Consider the following 18,678-nt stretch of genomic DNA (forward strand, 5'->3'; position numbering starts at 1 on the left):
CGCAGGGGGATCAGGTCAGACATGAAACCCTGCTGTCATTGAGGACAGGAACCTGTAAAGGCCAAACTAATGCGCGTCTCATTGAACACTGTTCTTGCTTCTAAAACACACATGTACACATGGGACTCCTCATGATGAGGTCTTTCTACCAATCAATTCACAGGAAGGAAATAATTTTCAGTTCAATCCATGAACGACCCCCTAGAGCACCTGTGATAAGCATAAACTAGTTTTAAAAGGAAAAAGAAGGGGCTTTGAAAACCCCATGCATCTCGACACTAATGCGTTCATATTATAATGTCGAGTGATATATCAAAATATCTGCCTGTTGGACATGAGGGGTTAAATGCTGTTCTCTATGCCACAGGAATATCCATCTGAATCAATAGTGAGAAGATATTAAATATAGAACAAAATACCAGAGAAGAAAGAGAGTGGCAATGGCACTTAAGGGAGGGCTGGGAAAAATTATTTCAGTTAATATATATATATAAGTTTGCAAATGTGTTTTTTTGTGTTGTATCATATTCGATACATCAGGCTTTTTTGGCACATGTAGAATGAAAAGTTTTGTCAGCATACCCATGAATGGCTTGCCCAGTTGGCAAAACATTTCTTGGACTAATGGTTAACATCAACCAATTACATTCATGAGCTACGAAATACAGCCACTTTAGAGGTGGAGCAGGTTATAACATGTTGATGGGCACAAAATAAAATGCATTAAGATTACATTAAATGCAATTAATTTTGATTCAAATCGACTTTAAAAGGGCAGATTAACCATATGAGTTCTCCACAACAATGAGGATTCTGTTGTTGGAATTAATTTGATGGCTCAGAGTCCAGGCAGAAGTCTTGAACAGTAACCAGCTGGTCAATATGCTTCAATGGGTCTGTTACTGATGCTGCAGAAAAAAAGGATGCATGCTGTCAATCCATCTTCAAGTCGATTGTTAGATCTTGCTAACCAGCACATGTCAATCCCTCACTACAGCCGAGACTCCAAAGTCAGGTCAGCTCCAAAGAGCATGTAATGTCTTACATTATTAAAGCCAGACATGCATCTAACTCTCCAATGTGCTTCAACTTCAATTCAAGTCTTTTCTAAATAAAACAGCCAAATGCTGTGATACAGAGCAGATCCTTGGCATGGAGTTGGATGTTTCTATAATCTTGGGTGTGAGCAACTTCCCCGAATGCCCTCGAGGGCCATAAATACATCAGTGCTGGACAGATGACCTTCCTCTTAACATGATAGAACGCAGATAACCAGTCGAACCAGAGCATTTTCAAGGACCCGTCCTTGCGCCCTACAGTTGACGATTACAAGCCAGACCGCCTTTCCGTCCCCTTCTCATTCACTGAATAAAGGTCAGTGATTTCTGGTTATTGATCCAGATCACATGATCCAGAGATCAATAGGAGGTATACATCACCCCACAGGGTTTTCTGAGATGCTAAAGGCAACCACGGATGAGTTATTTGCCTAGCATGAGGCTAAGACAACCAACAAAAGCTAATTACATAGATCTTTCAGTGTGAAACAGCTTCAATTAAAGGAAATGTTTCCGTATTGACCTCAAATCAGGTGCACGCTTCAATGCTAAAAAGAGTCACATTTACTTGCATCAATTAAAAATAAGAATGTACATGGTAAGGACAAGGAAAAAAATGCTGAACAACTCTAAAACAAGACTCACTAGCAAGGGTCCTGCCCTGACCGTCATGTCTGTTCTGTCATTGTTTAAAGGGGGGGGGGGGGGGGTGAAATGCTATTTCATGCATACTGAGTTTTTTACACTGTTAAAGAGTTGGATTCCCATGCTAAACATGGACAAAGTTTCAAAAAGTAGGTTGTACGTTTGAAGGAGTATTTTTGTTCCAAAAAAACCTCTTCCGGTTTGTCACAAGTTTCGGAAAGTTTTTTCCGAGTATGGCTCTGTGTGACGTTAGATGGAGCGGAATTTCCTGATATGGTTCCTGAGGCACTTCTGCCGGAAGAGCACGCGCTCCCGTATAGCAGAGCAGAGACATTCACTGATCAGAGCGAGAGCGTCGCGAAAGACAACCCTGCACAGATTACCAAAAGAGAAACAGCATTAAGGGACCAGTGGATGGAGTTTATTTTTACAGAGCATCAGCGGAGTTGTGCAAGTGTTTTTGTTTGTTCCCTGCATTTCGGATTGCACATCGTTTATTTCTTAAGGATGATGCAATCCCAACGAAAAAGGGTCACGATCGCGTGTTGGAACCGCATGCGGTGAGTAAAACTGCTTCAAATATCTCTGTGTTGTTAACTTAGCTATCGGCGCGTAAGCACATCAAGTAAACAACATGCGATGTTGTCATCAAACTGCACTTTCCACATGTACAGCTTAAAAAAAAATAAAAAGACGACATAAAGTGGAACTTAGTCATTTTCCAAAACCGCTAAGCAAATATATACAGTTTCAGTACATACCACATAGAGACGCCTTTGCTGATGCTGCTCTTGTTAAATTTCAGCCTCTGGATCTGTGTCACAGCTTCCAAACGCTCTCAACGCAAAAGCCTACTGGAGCTCTTGATTCTTTAGCTCCGCCCACACCTCACGCCTCTAGGAGCTCGTGTTTTTCCGGGAAAAATCGGTACAGACTATCTTTCTCTTATAAATATAATAAAAATAAAGACTTTTTGGAGTTATGAAGGATGCAGTACTACTCTATAGATACTCAAGATTAACAGGATATTGAGTGAAAACGAGCATTTCACCCCCCCCCCCCTTTAATGTGTCTATGTTCATCTTGTGCCTGAGCACATGGCGTAGTCTTTGTTTTTTTGGCCATGTACTACTCTTGTCTTGTCCTGCCTTCTTTTTTCCAGTTACCACACCCCCGTTTAGTCATAAGGTGCATTTGACTTCATGTAGCACTGCGTATATTAATCGCAATCTCACTTGAAGCAGTGCATGCCGATTAGAATTTTGTCCGACTTGAGATGGCGTCGATGCCACGTCACATGGCATCAAGGTACCACGAGAGCATTTCGAGATTTTCTCCAGAGTGACTGCAGGTGCGCTGATGACGACACAGCTCTTTCATGATTTCACAACAACACAATGTAGTTACAATGTTTGCGACATGCAAGACAGACAACAATTATGTCTGTTCTTGACAATTTCTCCCGTCGTGTCCTGTCTAGGGCCCACCTGTGTGGAGATAATGAGCCCTGCTCTACATCACTCAGCACAAGACACTGCTTTTCATACACTGTGCCTAAAGATATGCCACACCAGCTATTCATTAACGGCAGCAAAAGAGAGGCAATCTGTCAGATAAGCTGCACATTATAAGACAGCTATACGCCGTAATTCCTTCAGAGTAGCTGTAAGCCTGTCGTTATCAGGCGGCACGTTCATTTTAATTGTGTCTGCTTTAAACACATTAGCCTGGCGCCCTAATGTGAACCCTGTCATGGCGTAACATTATAGTGAACAGCACTGCTAGCAGCTAAATGTCACTATAATTAAATTGAGAATTATTTCCACAATTTTCAACTTGCAATGCAGTGTAAACAATCAGTATCAAACTATGAATAATATCAACCCAGAGGGGACAGAAAACACACTGCAATACATCTGTCCTGGAGTGTGTTTGCCACTAAAGTGCTGTAGAGGTCAAAATGAGGTGAGAAACAAAAGAGGAAATCCTAAAAATCCTGTCCTGCCCACTGAGGTGCAGACGCTGCTGTTTACATGGCCATGCGTTTTCTCCCTGGAGTGTGGCGGCTCTCTCTGTGCTATGAATAAGTCATGGAGGTAACGCGAGGGAAGGTAAATACTCTCCTTGAGGAGCAGAGGGCTCAGTGAACACTTCCGAGATGCTTCTGATGTGTTTGCTTAGGTCAAATGCTCCTAAATAGCAAAGTGCACACAGACCCAAACAGACCCAACAGAAACCATGGCTAAACTGTCTGAGGAAGATAAACAGACTGTGATGCTCAGCACCTGGGAAATGTCATCAACCTACCAGAGCCTACTCTGTACCTAAGAAAAGCAACACTTGCTGTGACAACTACAAGAACCTGGTTCAGGACCTGCTTATAAATAATAATAATAATAATAATAATAATAATAATAATAATAATAATAATAATAATAATAAATTACATCAGCAGGAAAAGAAAAAAAGTTACCAGCACTGCTCTGTGCTCAATGTGTCTTTTGATTGCCTACAGTTTTGCTTGTGGGACCCAAGCTCTGCAGTACAACAGAAATTACATTAGTGATCAAGCAAGGTTTTAACTGGTAGTTACCTTGCTGAAAAGACATAGCTGGTCACCATCTGTGATTTAAATGCTACTGTCCCCACCAAGTTCCTGACCTAGCTTAAAGGATAAGGTGATTTTAAAACAGTAAAGTGAAAGTGACGTGTGGCCAAGATTTGTGCCCCATACTTGGAATTTGTGCTTTGAATTTAACCCATCAAGCAGTGAACACACACCTGGAGAATCAGGGAGCCATTTGTGGTGAGGCTGTGGTGCCCAGGAAGCTGTTGGGGGTTCAGTACCTTGCTCAAGGGTTACTGCAGGTGAAAGAGAGGGCTGTTCATTTACCTACAATTCCTCTTGGTATTGAGACTTGAACCCACTACCTTTGGTTTGCTAGTCCAACACACTAACCTTTAGGTGTGCCCCACAAACAACTTTCTGTTGGTACAATGTCTGTAGTTCATGTAAATGAACAGTGTGTACTCTGGACTCAATTCATTTAATCAATTTATTTGTCAGATTAAGTCTGTCCAGATGACATGTTTTGCGGTGGACTTTTGACAGCTTTGAGGCTTTTGTCAAAACTAAAGAAAATGTTTATTCCTGCCCACGGACAGAGTCATGCCACCCCAAAAATAAAATTCCAATTAAATAAAATTAATTTATTAATTGCAAAGCAGCACTAACCACAATTTATCAACATGGAAATTCTTGCACCAATCTTGCAGTTGAAAATCTTTATTTACTTGCATGAGCTGTAAACCACACTTTCTAAATAAGAAGGATGTGAGTGGAGCTTGGACATGAAGAGATCATGTGACAGAGTTTTGGTTTTAAGGGCCCTCTGGTTGTAAGTGAACTGCTAAGTGGTTGCTAGGGGTTGTTTTTATGGGGAAAAAAATCAAAAGAGGGCACCTTGAGATGCCCTGAGACCCTCTTCCCATGTTCTTCCCCATTGTGTCTTCTAGCAGGTCTGAGGTTTGAAGTTGGGGAAGCCGCACAAATTTGTAACCTTACATACAAGTGAGAAGTGTCCAATCCTGCTCCTGGAGGGCCACTCTCCTGCAGAGTTGAGGTCCAAACCTCGAACCAAGGTCTTCAGGATTACTAGAATCTTTTGCAGGACCAAGATTGGACACACCTGGTATAAGCTATCATCATAGGAGTGATGCATGCTGATCAGGACCTGTTCTTACATTAACATCCGAATCTCAATGCAAAAACCCTACTCATTTCACAAGAAAAGGAAAACACAAACCACTGGATGGATTGGAATCTCCAGCAGGAGATTCAGTTCAAGTACTTCATGGGACATGTGACAAGACTGTGTGGCACCCAGCGGAACTCCATTGTTGATGACATTTCTCCATTCAGATGGAATTTAATGGGCGCTCTGGGCCGCTTTTTGCTGAGACAGCACACTCCCTTTCCTCCCTCTCTCCCAGCCCTCTGTACACCGACACCAGGGATTTAATTGCCTCATTAGCACAGAGGCTGGTGAGGAGCTGAATCCACCACATTGCTCAATATCCAAAGAGCATCCATGAGGAAAGGTTAACCAACTAAGAGATCACATGCCCTTTCACATCACACTGTGTTGGTTTTGCATAATCAAAGAAGAATCAAAGAGCAAATGAAGACCAGAGCAACCATGAGTTAACAAATGTAACAACTCCCGAGAGGAGATGCAAATAATAAAATTGGCACCGTTGCTCCATATGTTGCAATATATCCAAAGTCAGAGTCAATAAGAATGTTTACTGAAGATGCGAAGCATTGTTTAAGGTCTGTTATTATTATTCTGAAAGCCTCATTTTGCAAACATAGCTATTTTCTCCCTCCAAGTCTCTCTGGACCAAGGGCAACAAATCATGCCAAATATGAATACACCACATCCTTTCTCTGGATAAAAATACAAAGGAAACAAAATTATATGATTAAATGGGATTTAATTTTACTGCAGCTAGTTTTGAAATGTTATTTCAAGTCAGTAGTGACTCAAAAACAGCATTTTGATGTCCATGTCCAAAAATACAGCTGCTAGCAAGGCTGCAAAAGAACAGTCAACATTTTAAGGGTTGAAAGCTTTGGTTCTTTGTAAATTAAATGCCACATCCACTTTGCTGTGGTCATGAAGACACTTGAATGGTCAGAAGTATCATCTCAATGGAATTCCATCTTTGCAGTTTAAACACAGTTATACAATAAACAAAGCAAATCGGTATGCAAATAAATGCAAGAAAAAACACCAATCCACATTCAGTATGCAAATATTACTATAACATCACTACTGCAGGTTAAACTTGGAATGTGAAGCATTTTATAAGGCCAATGTGAGTTCTTTTAAAATAAATCTTAAATTTTTTTAAAATAAAAAATAATATTTACCAAACCTGAGAACTGTATATGTCTCAGATAGAATTAAGTGCAGATATAAAGAAATGTAACTAAAAACACTGCACAGTGAACGTATACTTTAGGGTGTCACTTAATAAAGGTAATGCACAAAGTGAATGCACTGCGTAAAACCTGTTTTCAAGAAGAATCCAGATTCACTGAGGTTTTTTTATTTAGATTTTAATTAAATTGAGGTCAAATTTGATACCGACGGTAATCAAACATACAGCACTTCACATTCCCAGTGCCCTTAGAGAATTATAGCAGAATGCATTATTGATATTTATGTGTGTGTGTGTGTGTGTGTGTAATACATAAGTACTGACAATCAGTACTTTTTCGTAGGAAAGCCCTCATATGGATCACATGCACCCTTATTATGAATAATCCAGTTTCATCAACACTAAAGGAGGCAATAAAATAAATTCATGTGTGCATGCACCTGAGAACATTTTCTGCTCACATAGGAACTCTTGTGACCAATTAATAGTGAATGAAGCATTGTGTGCAAATACATTCATGCATTTTTAGTATTTCCGACTTGTCAAAGACCACCACTTACCGTCCATCCATTTCAAGCATACTTATCTTTGAAATATTGCTGTTTTCTAGTTTAATGGAGACATGAAAATCATAAATAATCAGCTGGAAAGAGATGCAAGTGAAGCCAAAAATGACTAAACAATTATGCATGAACAGAGGAATATGGCTGCAGGCTGGGACTCAGGAAGAGAATGGCTTTAATGTTTGCTCCCTGAGGTGCGGTAAGCTTGTTATGCCATACGCAGACCCAGTCTCAAGGTCTCAGTGTGGGAGTGTGCATGTTTCAACCAAACAGGGAAGCAACCAAAGGCTATGGCTGCATCTCTGAATAAATCTTCTGTATTTTGGATGCTAATAGCAAAGGTATATGATATTGCCTCTCTCAGGTGCTGTGTAATGTATGGAGGTGCCGTCGGCTATACAACACTTCCAGCACCTGGTATGCAGCGACAATGAAGATATATTAAACTGTAAAGATACACATTTGCATGAGCAGGGTAACGAAGGTCTCCATTTCATCAACAAGTCAAGTTTAACGACTCATAAAAAAAGTGAGGGTGGGTACACCATCTGTTCGGAAACTGCTTCCAAAGAATAAAGAAGAAAGGTGGGTGCATTTTATAGCAGAGTAGTGCACAATACCATTTTCTCAAGGTGAAAGCACCTGGACAAGGGGCTTAATCTTGAGTGCAAACACTCAGTGTGTGCAGCCACTGGCCGCTTAAAAGGTCAAGGCACTTAGTTAAACGGGCACACTGGAGTCGGTGGAATCAGGCGCATTAGGGAGTTAATTGCAGACAGCCTAACGACTGATCAGCAATACTTCTTTATGTAATGTTTTTGCTCTAGTATGAAGAACGAAATGTCTGACACTGAGGCCTGATAATTAAGCCATTCATCACCCAAGCATATTACTTCCTTGTACAAGTACAAATGCTTATGCAGATTATAAAATCCAGAAATAAAATCCATTCCAATTGGTGACTATCCAAAATCATCCCTTTTTTAAAATACTTTTTAGCATATTGGCTTGCACATTGTTAAACCTTAGGCACTGAAATATGATTTGTGAGATACTATAATATACTTTATGTATTGGCATACAGTTATTTTTGTTAGGAAAATAAAGAGGGGTCACAGATTATTATCCATTTGGTATGTTAAATCTGAATAAACTAAACAGTGAATTGAATTAAAATGGTCTATTAATAATAATAATAATAATAATAATAATAATTAAAAAATGCGGTTTGGAACTTAATGGATGCAAAACAAATATCATCATGCACTGAGATCAGCATACAAATGCAGGTTTATAGTGAAACTCATCTATAATTAAAATATGAAGAACCACTGTTGCAAAAATAAATAAATAATAATAATTAAAAAAAAAACACAACAAAATTCCTGACATGAAGGAAATCCCGTTACTTGTACTCTTTGCATGAATTTATTTATCATCAAAGCTCAACCAATATGAAAAATAAGTGAAACCCTGGCGATTTTATGATTTAACATCAATGTCTGTTTCACTTGTTTATTTACTCCTTTATTTTAAATCCATAAGAGGTCCATTAAGAGAACATATATAACAGTCATTAGGTACACATTGTCTCGGAAGTTCAAACATCAACTCAAACTCAATTTAGTACAGAATCATAAAATCCTCAGCCCTGGCCTGCATCTCATCAGTCAGTTCAATAAACGATCAATGCAATCATATGCCCTTTGTGCAGATTTCTTTCACTAATGAATGACCTTTCAGAGGTAAAACAATGCCTTTGCCAACAACAAATGAGGCATGATATGGAATGGATGCCTTTTCCTTTTCTGGAATGGTGATTTTTAAAGTACATTTATGTAAGATTTTACAAAGAACACGTCTAAGTGCTAAAATGTTTGCATATTTTTGTACTTGGCTCTGAGACATCATTTGTCTAATTTCAAATGACAGTACTCTATTATTTTAAGGTAATTATGTGGTTTTAAACATATAAGCACAATTGTATTAATGGAAATACACATACAACTGCATATATAAATAAAAATGCACTCTTATCACATCAGATAATAGCAGAACAAATGTAGAATTTGTGTTTTTTTTTTTTTTTTTTTTTTTTTTAACAGGAATGACTGAAATGTTTCCTTTCAACAGTTCATGACTGAATAATGTCCATCAGAGGAAAACTTGTAGATAGAAACAAGCAAGAAGAGAGACTAGTAGATGAGTAAGTAAGGTGGGGAAGATGTTGGCGTGAAAGATGGAACCAAAGTAAGACATTGGAGCAGTTCAAAACAGCAAATGGATTGGTCTGCTAGCAGAGCTAATAGACTGTTTCAGATTGAAAGGAACAGCGGGTGTCTAAATAGAGCGACGTGGAACATTTCCCCTCACATTCTATCTCCAACCCTTCCCAGAACAAAGAGAGAGAAAAAATATGAGCAAAAAAAAAGAGAAAAGAGTCTAAAGGCCACTCTCCACATGGAGAAACATGAGTCTGCAGTGGAGAAGATATGTATCTATCTATAATCAATTCAATTCAATTACAGCTGTCTGTCAAACCGATGGAAACAAAGCTGGAGTCTCATGCTAATGAATTCCTGATGGGAGACAAAAGATGCTTTCCTGTCTGAGGATCTAACATCCCTTCCTGCTGTAGTAGAATGTCTTGCTTTCAGGCATTCTGTGCATTGGCAATGAAAACATTAAATAATCAAAACATAAGCAGCATCGTCAGGCTGTCTTATTCTGATTTCCCCGTAAGCAGACAGCTCTCAGATAGCAATTATCAGTGGATTTGGATGGATATACAAAAACGTGAAAATTCCACCATCCGTATTTTAAAATAATAGTTAACCCATGATAGAAAGTTCATCCTGGCATCAAATTAGGTCAATTAGTCATGAAAAAAAAAAAAAAAAAGAATTCTAATAAGGTCAATGCAGTGCATCCTGACTTGTACAAAAGTGAATTTACAGACACAGTAGAAGGAAAGGTTTTTGGTTTGCTCATCTCATTAAGAATCATTTCTAAGATAATTTTGAGGTACTATATTTGGAGCTTTACTTTATGGTACAAAATTGTATATTGGAACATACTGCAATATATAATGTGATATATTACATAATACATTTCCATATAGGGTAAACTAGTGCTTATATTTTTCAATATAGTTCAATATATGCATTGACAATGTAAGGCTATATACTGACAAATATAAAAATATATATTTAGAAGTGAAAACAAAAATAGCATTACATGTAATATTCATAACGTTTTATCCTTTATTACATAACTAAATATATTGTCACAGATTTTTCAACCTATGAAAGTGGAAATTCCTTTTGTATTATTCAATATATTATAACATATTAACACAATATAGTATTCAGCATATTTTTAATATACTGTTAAATAATTTAATAAATTGATCATGCATACACTTTATGATGAAATATTTGTTTCTTCAGGGTTGACACTGACATTTATTTTCATTCCAGCTTTTTTGAGTGTGCTGTAGACATAAACAAAAGTGTGAGGAAAAGATGACAGAAGGTTCATTTAAACTGTTCCTTTAAAGGTTGATAAACAATCACTTTGTGGTAAAACTATCAGTTCCTTGATTTTATTCATGAACTAGCATACAGTAAGTGATCAGGTGACAAAACTGAGGAGCATCTGCTATTAGAGCCGCCTCTAGCTTCCCTTACCAGACAAACCATTTCTCAAGCTCCAACAAAACAGCCTTGGTGGACCAACAAAGCTGTATCTCTCCGAACAGGGCAGGCTATCTCCTGCGTATTCTTTCCTGACCAAACACTTACATTTATATCCATGATCCTCATGTACGTTCTTCAAAATTTGATAAGATAGGTTTTTTTCTCCTAAAGCAATTTGTTATCTTTTTGCCAATCGATTTATTTATTTATTGTCTCTCTGAATAGACAGATCACTGCTACTCGCCAAAAACAGAAATATATACCTGCTTGCCTCCTTGAAAAAAAAGAAAAGGAGATCAAACGCAGCTTGAGCTCAGAATAGACAGAATGCCAGCCTCAGCCAAGCAGGCATGATTACATTGAGGTACTGCTTCCCTTCTTGAGAGGAAGTAAGCAAAGCCTCGGGCTCAGGAGGAGAGTGTTCAGTCAATATACATCCATGACGAAATCACTCCTAGCAACATGATGCAAAAGATGGGACACTGTTCTCATTTGGTCTTTCTGGATGTTTTAAGTAAGCAAATGCGTGCGATCTGTGTTGTACATCAACGCACGGATGATGAACAAGATTCACGTCTTAAACACAAAAGGGGGAATTGAGTTCACTGAGGAGGAACTGCATTTGCTGACAGCACAATTGCATGTGTGACATTGTTTTTATTCAAGCGTTCAATAAACAAGTTAATATTGAGTAACTGTATGTTTTAGACACAACATTGTCAGCTCCTCTGCCTGTTTGGGCTTCATCAAAGAGGATAATTCCTTGCATATGATAGCTGATTTATAAGTGTAACTTAAACAGCTAGTATAACCAAATTAAATTAAATTTCATGTTACATTGCAACAGGCATTTAATTAACTGTTTATCACTTTTTAATATGCCAATTTATAACAATAAATTAATAATAAATATATATTTATATAAATACACATAGGTGTGTATTGCACGTGTATCCACTCCACTGGCCCAATCCAAAATACCACATAGAAAGTAACTGTTTAGTAGATTATCTTTGCAGTATTCATTGTTTGGTTCATTGGCAATTCTTCTGGCTATATTGTTTATCACTGTGCTAATCTCAGTTCCTCACTGAGGAGAACCCTCATCAAACTGTTTACACTCGCTACAAACAACATACTTCCAGGAATCTGGCAAAAAGTAATTGCCCTTGCATCATTGACTTTCATAGTTATTTACTGCATCAAATACTGCACACAATCCTCAATTCTTTCACTTGCAAATAACCATAGAGGTGGCTATTAGCAAAATCCTGTTGGGCCATGCAATTCTGCAAGCCAAAACCTGCATATCAGGACCGAGTCATGACCAATGACTTATTGTAAGCAAGCCGGGCTTTGCTACGCCAAGGTGCAGCTGGATCGAATTATTGTCAAACTGGACCAATCATGAACATCTGTTAGCCATGAAGGAAAATTGGCAGTTCCTGTAGAGCAGCTCCAAAGTAATCTGGGAGTAATTTAACCAGGGAGTCAAAAAGAGTTGGAGATTTATAGGCTACAGAACGACTCAAATGTGGACTGGTGTTTACTGTGGCTTCCTTTGATTTTTATGTATTTATGTATTTATTTATTTCACTCAAGGAGCGTGATAAACTAAAGGATTTTATTTTCCTATTTAAGCAGAGCCGGGGGACATCAGGGGGCCCCTTGCTCTCAAAGATTATTTGATTTTAGTTTTGTTTTTGAATTTGGCCAGCGGTTTTGAAAACTGCTTATGCCATTTATTTTAATGCGGTGCACTGTCGACCTTTCTACATAAAAATCAAGTGCTTTTGAGATGGAGTGAACATGGACAAAGGCGTTTCATTCATTCATAACTCCCCGCACCCCAACACAGTTTTGCGTAGGGCTCCACAGGTCTAGGATCAGCACTATATTTAAGACAAATAAAGCTTACATTTACTTTTAGTCTATAAATATGAGACCACAGCTGAGGGAAGGGTTGCTTGAAATGTCAGGAATGATGAAACAAAATGACATTTTTATTTGAGAAAGAGTAACAATGAAATGCTACATATAATACATTACTAAACCAACGTTTCACTATCTTTATCATTTACAACGGGTTCTTAATTGGTTAAAATCAAACGTTTTGAAACTATTTTCTGTATTACTCTCCTGATCTTGCATTGGTCAGACAAGAAGATAGCCTCCACCCTAAACTTGTGCCATTGGTTGTGCCAATATATATATATATATATATATAAAACAGATTGCAACTCAAGTGATGTAAACAACCATTTAAAAGACTTCTATTACATAGTCGAAGCACCTCCCTAAGACGGTCACAGCAGATTTACCAAAAGAAACGGCACCACATGTTCCTCAAGGCCAAGCGAGTAGAATAACACATCTGGAGAAGTCTTCAAGCTGTTTATCTGCACTGTGAGGAGCAGCGGCGTGACAGCACTGGGAGAATATTGAATTTCAGTTCAGAGCTGAGACAGTGTCACCTCAGATGTGGTGCAGCAGGAGACAAGCACAGCTTTCAGCAGAAGCTTGTTATAACAGCACTGCACCAGCTAACTAGAAGCTCGGAGTCTGTAATGTAGAGGACTGTCATATAATCCCATGGCAAAGAGTATATCCAAGGGAGAGAGAGAGAAAAAAAAAAAACTTAGACCTGGATTGCTGTGTCCCTAATCGTAGATATTGGCTTGAACTGGATAATATCCTGATGGAAAAACCTCAGGAATGTTCATGTCACTACAGAGCCAGACGTCCAAACCACTTCTTGGAAAACTGCAATGCTATTTACGTTGCCGGACCAAACATCTGAGCTTCATTAAACAAAAATCTCCAGATGAAAATTCATAAATATCTATTGGGGAAAAAACACACAAACATAAAATAAATAAATAAATAAATAAATAAACAAATAATTAAATAAATAAATACAAAATAATATGTGCCAATGTTTAGTTTAAGAAAAATGTGTTAAAATGGCCAAGCTTCCATCATTAAATCGCATTGTATCTTGTATGCGAATCGTGTCTGATTTGTGTGTGTGTGTTTAGTGTGTTTATTCATTCTACGCACATTTCCTGTGATTCATGGACTTGCACATTGAGATGTCATTTTATAACCTCTGGGTCTGCAACGTCCTGTCATTTTCATATACTAGAGATCTTCTTTCTGCCTGTGGTTATAAGCCAAATGTAGAACAGGACGTGAAAATGAGTGACTTTAAACAACACTTTACAATGTTAGCGCAACTATTGGCAATCTGCAATGGATATTCAAAACAGTATGCAGATGAATGCATTCAGTTACTGCGTGATGGAAATCCAAATATTTAGTGGTCAGAATGACTTTGTAGAGTCTCAGCTGTGTTGAATGAGCACTAAGTGGTCACATGACATGGATAAAGTTCTTTATTATGGTTCCATTACATTTCTGACAAGTGAATTACAGTCTGTTATTACTGCCCAGACTTCCCATTTAACATCTCCATTCAAGTCAGTCGAGGGGATTGACTAGTGATTAATCATCCATGTAGTTTCTGTACAGTTTGGTTGGTTTGTCCTGTTTTATAGCTCATTTCCTGATAGCAGCAGTTCATAGCAGCTCATTTTTGCTATAAGACTTTTAAATAAATTTGACTTTCCTCCAGGGTGCTAGACTTAAATAATGTAAAAACTTCGAAAGCATCACATGAAATGAAATGGAAATTACCCCATTCCGCACTATTGATTCAGTCCATCATTGAAGATTCTCAGCAATGAGATAAGCTCTACATGCCAATCCTAACAGTTTAAAAGCTTTTTTCCATTAATGGAATTATACATTCTCGAAGGAATTTACTTATAATGACACTACAAGGCTTTTTCAGTTAACTAATTTGATGCACAAGCCAATGGGACTGCTACAAGCACAGCGTCAGTTCTCAATCCATTCCTCTCTCACGAACACAGATGAAGATAATCTTTAACCAGACAATACATTAAAATTATAATAATCTATCTGACAATAAATATGGCTTAGTCGATGCCTAAAGGCAACAAAATTGGAAACAATAGCAAATAAGCATGACTTTTAAAATGCAGTAACCTGATTGATAAGTCAATATCACAAAAGTTATCAAAGTGAAATGTGATAATATCCCCAAAGGCAGTCTAAAGGGACATTATCACATTTCACTTTGAGAACTTTTGTGATATTGATAACTGTGAATTTTTATCTTGACAATTCGGCTATTTTCAGGCAAATGCAAATTTGCAAACACAAGGGTGTTTATTCTTTATATTGTGAAATATTTTCCATGAATTAGATGCACGTGTCAGGGCGCATGTACTGTAACACACTCTCTGTCTTTTCTTACAATCTTGCCATCATCCTAATGAGATTACGCCAACTAGCAGCATCCCATAGGTGTGTGGGTTACAGTTTCAGCACTATAAGCAAAGCATTGGAAACATGCAGTGCAGATATTAAACATATCATTTGTAAACACAGGTTTATTAGTTACTATTGCAATAATGTAATATTGAGAATGCAATTAATTTCAAATTAAATCATGGACAGGAATGTACATGAAACCATTTATTTTGATTTAAACAGTAACACTTTATTTTGCTATAAAATACAGAATGGATTACATAAAAAAGGTTCAATATAAAATTTAAATAGATTTTAACCCAAAAATTGAATTTATTTTTCTATCAATTTTGACGCATGGGAGCTTAGTAAGAAACTGTATTAAATTTGTGTCATCATAATCTCACATTTTTACAGGGAATACTGTCACATGGTTTTAAATTTTGTAATTTATTTTATTAATGAAAATTATATTAGATATCCAAAATAATGTTTTGATATTTTATGCTATCTTGTGCATTTTGGGGCATTTCATTTCATTGTGTGTTTCATGATAGCTCTACTGTACTAAATGTAGCTAAAAACTCATGAAATAGCTTTTACTAAGGTTTCAAGTGTGCCAATTTACCCCCAGATAGTGTGACAACATGTCTGTTTTAAATCAGCTACATACTTTTTTTTAGCTGATATGTTCTGCAGCTTTTCGTAATCAAGTCTTCAAGGATTGTGACACAGAAAAAGTGACTTCCAAAACCAAATCATTTCCAATATTCGCAAGAGTCACTTTGCTGGAATCCTTAACGCAGTGTGTGGAAATGCTGTCGGCAAGCTGGTGCTTCTGTTTAGGGGTGTTACACAGCAGCGTTGACCTTCTCAATACGCCACAGAGAATGCACGAGGAATTTTAATACACATTTAGCGAGCACAATAGGCAGGTTCTAGACTCAATACACACCGCTTTCATCCTGCATCACACACACGCGCAGACGACACGAAAGACGGGACAAAGTTTGGCGCAGTGATTATAATAACGCGCACTAAACTCCCGTTACAAACGCGCGTGCCTCCCTAGAATCCCGCGAGCGAGACGGTGGAGGACTCGGAATGTGACCCAGGGACGCATGCATGCTCTCACACATCCTCCCGGGGTCTGACCCCGCACACGCAGACACGCGAGACCCGCGTGCCCACCGGACACCAGCGGCTCGCGCCAGCGGCTCAACTCCGGACGTTTAACATGAGGATCTATTTTTGCCATCCGATGTCACAACAAATTAAGAGATCTGGATTGGGCGAGGTGCCCTGTCTTTGTTCCGTTCTGCAAAAAACGTTACATTTTCTGCCGTTAAACAAATGCAATGGCTAATGTGACCTTTTGTTATCCCAATAGTATTTGGATAATGCATAATAATCATCAAAGTCGTGATATATGGTTAAATATATGCAAAAAAAAATGACATTGTATTATATCTTACATTATATGTATTCTTATGTTATTGGGGTCTCAGACACTAACGCAATGGAACATTCTTAAAACAAAGGATCCTCATTAAATCTCTTTTTGAAGATCCATTTTGGTTGCACAGGGTTTTTGAGTTGAGCAAACTGGTTCTTTAAAGATTAAAACACCAAAAAGACATTGATATTTAATTAATGGGTGCTTTAAACTACCATATTGTTTCTGGGTTTATTGGAGAACCAGAACAGGATGGTTTTCCAAAGAACTAGTGAATAAAAAAGTTCTCAGTTGGGCTTGAAAAGGTGGCATTAGACTGTAAAAACATTTATTTATTTATTTTCTAACTGGGACCTTTATTTTCAAGAGTTGTCTGTCTGAAGGGTGTAACTCATCAGAGCCCATACAAAACCAGAAAACCAAAACCATCTGGATTCGATTTACTCAACTGGGTGGGGGTCTTATGAACTATACTTCTGACCAGGCTTAGGTTACATTTGTTAAATGCATGTCTTTGTATTGAAAAGATGATCTATTGCTCAAACATGCCGAAACTTATTTGGCATGGCTGAAGGTGAACAATATATACAAGAGAGAGACGAGCAACTAAGATGTACAAAAATGAAACATCACGCCACACTGTAAAGGAATGAATAGCTCGGTTTACTTACAAAGGAACAAGGAGCGGTATGCTGCAGACATCACGAATCCTGTATGAACTGGAAGTCCTTTATGATAATGAAAATTCAAACAATGCGCCCCGTTTCCTTCACCGTTCTTCACGCGGACTCAAGTGTTCAATCACAAAAGCTATTTGAGAAGAAAAATGGATCAGCAGTCTATTAGGAGACGAGCACAAGGACAACATATCTGGACACGCTGAAAGACGAATCCATCATAAAGGACTGGAACATCATCTCCACGTTTCCATAGGTTTCACCGTCAAACCATCAAAGTTCCCGTTCGCTCTGACGGAGGACGCGCGTCTCAGGTTGCCGTTGCGCGGTGTCCTCTCCCTCCATCCCTCCCTCCCTCCCTCTCTCTCTCTCTCTCTCCCTCTCTCTGAGTCTGTGACCAATGCAGAAGAATGCACAGAGCGTGTGTGGATGCTGAAGGATGGATGGAGACCTCTAGAGTCTGAAGCGCTCGCACTGTCCGGATGGAGACTGAAGCGGATGCAAAAAGCCACTAGAGAGTTTTTTTTTTTTTTTTTTTGTATGCATTTTTACTGCAAGTCACGTCTATTTTTTTTTTTTTTTTTACAATATGTCCCGTGTGAGTAATTTTGCTGATTTATCCCATATCGTATACTTGTAGAAATGGATCTTGAGAATTGTCTGATTTATAAAAGAGCCTGTTATAAAGCGTCTAATAATAACAATGAGAAGACGGCGACTCAGGAAAATTACCGTGAAAAGGGTGCGCATATTTAATAAAATCAGAACAAAGCTTATTTCCCATTACATTTCAGTAGGAGATATCATACTGTTATGTAGAAATGGATCCACATGCATGGAGATATTTATTTAGCATGAAATGTCCTGCATTATAAATGTGCTTAATAACAATGATGATTATAAATACATAAATAAATAACAATTATTATTATAATGATGATGAAAATTACCGTTAAATGGCTCTATATAATCATATATTCACATTCTCGTACAGCATTTTATAGTTTTTTTTTTTACTTTTTCAAACTATATCAAATATTATACAATAAGTAAATAATGTGTTCTGAAAGTCTACCAAATGAACAACAGTAAATAAATATTTTTATAGGTTATGCAGAATGTATTATATACAATTTTAATATATTGTACTACACACACACACACACACACACAGTATAGTTTTTAGGTTTCAGGTCAAAACTTATTGTTGAGATGACACAGTTTCCCTTTCAAGGGAACTTCGAACTGTGTCCTCTAGGGGGCGCTATGGGGAACACCTCGTCGTGAACCGTGTCT

At 37.9% G+C, this 18,678-nt stretch overlaps 1 protein-coding gene across 1 annotated transcript in view; it reads right to left on the minus strand.

Annotated features, from left to right (window-relative positions):
* LOC113061742 (CXADR-like membrane protein) overlaps window positions 1-17,744 on the minus strand; it is an 83,747-nt gene extending 66,003 nt beyond the window's left edge. The window contains exon 1 of the mRNA XM_026231144.1: window positions 17,377-17,744. Within this exon, the coding sequence (XP_026086929.1) occupies window positions 17,377-17,407 (31 nt within the window). The 5' untranslated portion in view covers window positions 17,408-17,744. The remainder of the gene's footprint in view (window positions 1-17,376) is intronic.
* Between the last annotated feature and the right edge of the window lie 934 nt (window positions 17,745-18,678).

Source organism: Carassius auratus, chromosome 43 (assembly GCF_003368295.1).
Source record: "Carassius auratus strain Wakin chromosome 43, ASM336829v1, whole genome shotgun sequence".
NCBI classification, from domain to species: domain Eukaryota; kingdom Metazoa; phylum Chordata; class Actinopteri; order Cypriniformes; family Cyprinidae; genus Carassius; species Carassius auratus.